The following is a 7,733-nucleotide window of genomic DNA, read 5'->3' as shown; positions in this document are numbered from 1 at the left end:
ACCGATTTCAAATATTTCCTATAAAAACCTGTCATGACAGTGATATATATTGCATGCTTGATAATATATCAACCATCACAACCGCATATATTTCAAGACAATTCACAATTCTTAAACACCCATTCTCACAGAAAAATTTGCTAAGTATGACAGGCTTCAGATTGTTGAGAAAAATCAATACAAAGATTTATAACCTCAAGCTATCAAACAATTCCATTCATCTAAAGACATCCTTCTTAGAAAATTTATAAGCACTATGTCATACTCATTTATCAGCTATTAAAAAATTAACGGCATGTATGACCTTGCAATTCAATTAATCACCACATTTCGTCCAGCAAGCACTTTATTGGCTTTCTATAAAATTTAAGATTCTTAGACTATCCCCAGAAATTATCAGTCTAGATATTCAACACCACATTTAAAAGGGAAAAACAAAGATAATCCGTTTTTAATGACTTTTCCATAATTAGTGACTACAAAATATGCTACTCAAAACAATAACATTTGAACATGCTAATCAAAATTCTAGACCGCTAGACACAACATAAAAAACCTCTTGATAATTTAAGCCACGAGTTGCATGCATAAGATTTTGGTGGACAAAAATACCAAGCCGAGGAACAGCAAAACCAATTTCACTCTTCCATGGGCTGATTCTCTTCTGTCTGTGCTTGGGACACATTGTCTTTGATTTTTGGAAGACAAAGAGATGAATCTTGTGCAAGTGCGAGCGGAGCTTTGACCAAGTGAATGCCCAGCTCCAATTGCTTCCTTGCTTCTTTCTGCCTCTGGACTTTGCCTGTCTTAAGCCTGGAAAAAGATTTAAAAATGGAAGGGTTATTATTTACTAAAGTGCATGTTATAATATCTTTCAATGGGAACTGAAAGCACCACAAACCAACCTGTTTTTGATGTGGTCAGATGCCCTGTCTGATCTGATTTTATCAATCTTTTTAATGGCCTTCAGAGTATTCTCTGCAAGGTTTCTATCATATCTCTCCGGCCTATTACGTTTTCTCTCAAACTCAAATGTTGAATCCTGGTGCAAAAAGAAAAGAAATAGAAATCATGCAGTGTTTTGGTATAAGCATTGTAATAATGCAATAAAAAGTCCAAAATCAATGCCTTAGGTCTATCACCTGTGTCATGTCCTTTCCATGCAAACGCCTATAGGCCTTGGTCCATTTTACTTTACGGGGATTCCTCTTCATCTTGAAGTTCTTGTGGCATTTCGATCTACAGAAATGGAAAATCTGCAAATGTTTGGACCATCAGAAATTAAAATCAATGCAAACAGCACGAATGACATGTAGGGAACATAGTACTATAAATTATTTTAATTGATGCCCTCAATCTAGCATAAATGTTGCTGAAAACTGCATGTATCTGAACACTGCCAAGCATAAACACATACCAAGTATCAAATTTTAGGCCACTACATAGAGAAATGCAACAAAAAAGAAAAATACTGCAACGAGAGTAACTAAAAAATGGATGAGAAAGACAGAAAGGCGACTTCTGGACAAACCAAAGGCCAACTCCATAGAATCAAACCAAATGTGTAGCATGATAAGCCAATATGGATAATAACTAAATAGAAACAAACAAAAGCGAAGAACCTTTAAGAGCAATAAAGTAATATAACCTTTGAATACATGTAAAAGTAAGAAAGAAACTCCTACCTTGGCATCGTTGCGAACAAATTGAATACCATGCCCCGGATATACAGTGGAGGAACAAAACCAGCACTTCTCTAATCTCATTCTTCTTAAATTAACTAACAAAACACAATTTCCTAAACAGAAAATAACATTGACAATATCAGAAATCATTTCATAAAGAGACTAATTAGCAAAATTTAAGGGGGTATCACAATCTTAAATTGCATAAGTTGACATTAGCATGAAAAGAGAATCATGTATAACCTGAAGCATATGATACTTCCGTATATTCAATTCATCAGGTTTTCAAGTTTATTCGTCAGAAATTATCAAGCATAGACGAGACATAAAAACCCTAATAAAGAAATTCCACCTAATTATTTTACCCAAGTGAAATATTATAGACGGTGAAGTATTAAACCATTCCAGGTACCATAAAATAGAAATAGGAGTCATTTCTTACCGCAAACTAGCTACAATAGCCAACACACAATCCCTTCTAGCTCCTATATAAACAAATAATCATTAATCCTATTCACTGCATCCCAATCTGACAAGCTTAGAGTAGTCAATAAACCAATTATTCATTAATGTATAATAACAAAAGAATCGAACATTTGGTCTCTATAATGCAAATTAAATGACAGCTTTAGATGAAATTAAAATAGGAGATACACTGTAGAACATACAAAGATAAGGAAAAGAGTAGCAAATTATTTCTTACATGCATTGTAAACATGTTTGCGCCGTAAAGGTGGAGCACCTACTCACCATGTACTGACCAAACTTCTCTTTGATTGCAGGCAAATTAGCACCACCACCATTACCTAGCTCAATCTACTAGTTAACAATTATAAAATTTTTTTCTACTAGTTAACAATTATAAATTTATAATTTTTTTCTCATCAAAAATCTTTTACCAAATTTTCTTATATTTTCTCATCAACCAAACACCCAAAATACAGAAATATTATTAACTCATGTTAACAATAAATGCGTTAACGATTAGAAATAGTATTCTTCATTTGGAAGCCAATGAAGCTACAGAAGGATGAATCATTAATTTGTAACGAAAACTGCATGGAACAGTGGCTAGGACAAAAAGGAATACAGATTTGAACTTAAAAACTGCATAAACTATATCAATGTAGGCAAAAGTAGAAGGATGTTCTGGTTTTGCTTGTTTAGACTAGTTGAAATTTGAAATTCTTTATCTTTTCCCTCGGTATAAAGATGATATACTTTTACATGTATTTCTTACATGAACGGCACTAGTGGTATTTGAAAATTTGAATAGCAGCAACAATTCTTCAACAGTTATAGAAAATGGCATCAGCATATATAAATTGTCTAACTAGGTAATGTCATCATTATTAAAAAGAAAAAAAATGACTATCAAATCTGTAGATATCTACCTGCTTGCAAGGTCAATACCAATAAGGTCCTTTACAGTATCTATATTTTCACTATAGAAAGAAAAAAAAAAGACAGCGAGAGATTAGAATTTTTTTCTAAAAGAGATGTTTGCTGCTAAATTAGAAATATATATGCTAGAGAAGCATTGCAGTGGCAAAAGAACTATGCAAGGTAACACTGCTCCAAATAAGAGATCCCTAATTTTGAAAAAAAGTTTGATAAACCAAAAGCAACAGCTTCAAACTGTTTCAGTTGTTTCAGTTGTTAAAGGCACCATGGACTTGCTCAAATTTTGCCAGTAAGTATAACTCAGTATATCTAAATGACAAATAACAAGAAACCTACCTAGAACCAGCTGATCGAAGAGACTGAGAAAGGGTGTATAAAAGTTGTGTCCAACACTCTTCAGCATCCTGTAAAAGACCCCAAATTACATATCAGAATATAAACAAATCTGGGAAGAACAATTACAAAAGAAAATGATAAAAGTTTGGGAAGAACAAAATAAGAATTGAATTTCATCATTTTTATTAAATAACGATAGATATGTACCAAAAGAAAACCAACAGTTCCATATTTACCATACAACCTGCTACGATGTCTGGTAAAAAAATATATGAATTAATCATAAATAATTCAATCTCACGGGCAACCATTAAACCTTACCACTAAGCCACCCTGATTAAACTTGTTTTCCATCCAAAGATCACAATGCAATGAATCAAATAATAATAATAATAAATGAATCCCTCAAGTTTTGTTCTCAGTGGAAATAATAATAAATAGAAGCAAAATTAGCCGATAAACACATGAAACACATTAAAAAAGTGAAGGTAAAACAATTGATAAACCGAACTTTGTGAGATAAACATGTAAAAAGCAGATAAAAGAAAATTTGTGAGATAAACATATAAAAAACAGATAAAGTTTGTAACCCAAATTAAACAATTAAATATACCTGATTTCCTCTGTCTTTTTTTTTTCTAAATAAATAGAATGGTAAACCATGGTTGAATTCTTTTCATTGAAATGGAAGGGAAGGAATTGAGCAAGTAGTATTGGAAACAACTGAAAGAGACACATTTTCTAAGCTGTCATTCAAAATTTCAGTCATGGCTGCTGTTATTGCCTCGGCTTGCTTCGAAGGCAGACCTTCCGCCTCTGATCTCCTAACCTATAAGTATAAGCACCATGCCTTCAGATATTTTCAAGATTCCAAAAATCAAACAAAAGTACAGTTTCTAAAACAAAAGAAGGAATCATTGTAATTTACCAAAGCTAAAGTGTCGATGAGAAACAATCGCTTTCCATTAGATTTAACGAGCTGAGAACAGTGCATCCGCTGTGAAAATAGAGTGGGAGAAGCTAACAATCGAATCGCAGAGGAAGGAATCGCAGCGCGTCGTTCTGCTCCTCCAATTTTTTTTCGATTGGGATTTTGTGAACAAATCAGCGCGAATTTGGGATTTTTTAGTTTTTGGGTTTTAGGGGGAAATTTGGGGAAAAAAGCAGCGCCAATTTTTGTTAAGCAATATAAATTTTGTGGCGTTTTAAAAAAAAACGCCGTTATTGCTTATATATCAAATGGTTTAGAATAAATATTAGTATTTGTGGCGCTTTTTCAAAAACGCCACTAAAAATAGAGCATTTGTGGCGCTTTTTCAAAAACGACACTAAAGCCTCAAAAACTCAATAAAACGACGTCGTTGGGCCTAGTTTTTTTGCGGCGCTTTTCTAAAAACGCCACTAATGCTCATTTTTAGCGGCGTTTTCCGAAAAGCGCCGCTAATGCTTATTTTTAGTGATTTTATTTATTTATTTGTTAAATTTTTTTATTTTATTTGTTAAAAATTATTAGTTAAGTGATTTTATTTATTTATTAATTTTTTTAAATCTAATATTTAAATATATCAAATGGTTTAGATTAAAAATTTTTAAATATAAAAGCATTAATTGATTGTATAAAATTTCATCATTTAACAAATCTCAAATAAACCTTAAATCCTAAACCATTTAACAAATCTCTTAAATAATTTAAACTATAATCATAATTTTAATATATTAAAATTAATATTATCTCTTTCACAATTATATAAGAAATTATTTAATATATAAATTAAAAAATACTAATTAATCTAAACCCTAAACCCCTATCCCCTAAACCATAAATCACAAAATATAAACTCTAAAACCCTAAATCCCTAACCCCTAAACTTTAAATCCCAACCCTTAAACAATAAACCATAAACTGTAATTCTTAAACCCATAATCCATAAACCTTAAAATAATAACTCTTAAACTTTAAACCCTATACCATATACCCTAAACTATAATCATAATTAATTTAATATTTTAAAATTAATACTATCTCTTTTACGATTATATAAATTAAAAAACAATCAATCATGTACCAAGAACACTATAATCATTATTTTAATATATTAAATTATTTAATATATAAATTATTTATAAAGAATTTAAACTATAATCATAATTTTAATATATCAATTTAATATTATCTCTTTTACAATTATATAAGAAATTATTTAATATATAAATTTAAAAAACTAATTAATCTAAACCCTAAATCCTAAACCCCTAACTCTTAACTCTCAACCCCTAAACCTTAAACCCCAACCCTTAATCTATAACCTTAAACCATAAACCGCAACCCTTAAACCCTAAATCTTAAACCATAAACTGTAAACTATAACCCCTAAACTCATAATCCATAAACCTTAAAATAGTAACTCCAACCTTAAACTCTAAATCATATACCCTAAACCAAAAACCTTAAACTATGGAGATAATTAATTCAAATTTTTAAAATTAATACTATATCTTACGATTATATAAGAAATTATTTAATATGTAAATAAAAAACACTCAGTAATGTACCCAAAAACTTTAAAATTATTTTAAATTAATAGTATTTTAAATTTTCCATTTTTAACAAATATTTTTCTATTTTTTATTTCAAATTATTTCTAAGTGTCATTATTTCAAATTTATCCATTTTTAACAAATATTCAATTAAAAATAAATAGAATTTTAATTAATATAAATAAACAAATTAAATAGTAATTAGACAAATAAAATGTTTTTGCGGCGCTTTTCAAAAAACGCCGCTAAAGACCAGAGCATTAGCGGCGCTTTTCCAAAAACGCTGCTAAAGACCTGAGCTTTAGCGGCACCTTTCCAGAAACGCCGCTAAAGACCAGAGCATTAGCGGCGCTTCTCCAAAAACGCCGCTAAAGACCAGAGCATTAGCGGCGCTTTTATAAAAACGCCGCTAAAGCCCCGAAAGGTCAATCTTTAGCGGCGTTTTATTTAAAGCGCCACTAATGCTCGATTTTTAGCGGCCTTTTTTTACCCAAACGCCACTAAAAATGCCGCTAAAAGCCTGTTTTGGTGTAGTGATAGTATGTATATAGGGCTAAATATATATATATATATGTATATATATATTCATTTTTTATGATAGTTTTGATTTAAACCTTGATGAATGCTTACTTTTGAAATGGCAAGGATATATGAAGATGTGTATGTGATGGTAGCTTGTTAAATGGCATAGGTCTCACTTGAATGGTAAATTTGGTAGTCTTTTGATTATGTTTAGCTTGGTTATATCTAGCATGAACTTAGGAGCTATTATGTTGTTGTGTAACGTTTAGTCGGTTTGGGAATTTTTATTTGAATGTGAACTTGTGTAGTAAATTGTAAATGGTATATGTTTAATAGTTAATACCATGAGGTGATAGGTGTTAATGGTATCCAAGGTTGTCTATTTGAATGTGAATTGACTTGAGAAGATCTATTGTTGAGTTGGATGGATTGATTGCTTGGCAATGTACTTAGTTAATGTTCAATGATTTGATGATCTTGTATTTAGTTAGTTGCAAGAGTAGTTGAGAGATGAACGAATTAGTGTTGGAATTGGCATGGTTTAATTGGCATAATTTGTATAGGTAAGTGTTATATGCTTTAGTGCCATTTGAGACATGTTGGTATCAACGATTGAATGTGATTAAGATGTGGTAGTATTTTATGTTTCATATGTATTTGTCTAGGAATTAAGTGTGCTTAATGTACCATGAAAGTTCGATTTTGGATTTGTGCATAAAAAGGTACATAAATGTTGTATTTTTGAACCTTAGCTAGGAAGTATCAATACCTTTAGTTATAGTATTGGTACTTTTAACAAATAAACAAATTTTAAAAATGGCAAAATGCTAATTTGGTATCAATACCAAGGTAATGTATCAGTACCTATAAAGAAGTACATTAAACTATGTGTCGATACCCTTTGCTTACAACTTAATTTTTTTGAGAACTCAAAGCTAGAAATGGGTCGATACTTGGTTTAGGTATCGATACCTATACATAAATCTTGGAATGTTTTCATAGTAGTCTTTCTTCATGTACGAGTCAACTTAATAACATTCGTAAACTCAATTAGGTCTTGGATTTGTTTGTTAATTCAACTGTATATGAAACTATGAAACAATTAGGTATATAAATTGAATTGATTGATATGACTTATATGTGTTTTCTCTGTTAACTATAGTAGCATTCCGTAGCTCAGATCTAGCAACTAGGTCAAGTGAGGGGTATTACATGAGGGATGTTATGTAGAGACCGATTCCTAATTTG

General features: G+C 30.9%; 1 protein-coding gene across 1 annotated transcript; it reads right to left on the bottom strand.

Moving 5' to 3' along the window:
• Nucleotides 1-250: 250 nt before the first annotated feature.
• On the bottom strand, nucleotides 251-1,798 carry LOC107888911 (probable ribosome biogenesis protein RLP24). Its single transcript, XM_016813180.2, has 4 exons — nucleotides 1,686-1,798; nucleotides 1,143-1,256; nucleotides 906-1,042; nucleotides 251-813 (listed from the first exon to the last, which is right to left on the bottom strand). Exons 1-4 carry the CDS (start codon nucleotides 1,764-1,766, stop codon nucleotides 639-641), a joined length of 507 nt encoding a protein of 168 aa, XP_016668669.2. The 5' UTR covers nucleotides 1,767-1,798; the 3' UTR covers nucleotides 251-638.
• Nucleotides 1,799-7,733: the final 5,935 nt, after the last annotated feature.

Source organism: Gossypium hirsutum, chromosome A09, assembly GCF_007990345.1.
Source record: "Gossypium hirsutum isolate 1008001.06 chromosome A09, Gossypium_hirsutum_v2.1, whole genome shotgun sequence".
Taxonomy (NCBI): Eukaryota; Viridiplantae; Streptophyta; class Magnoliopsida; order Malvales; family Malvaceae; genus Gossypium; species Gossypium hirsutum.
This window is presented reverse-complemented; position numbering and strand designations above follow the sequence as displayed.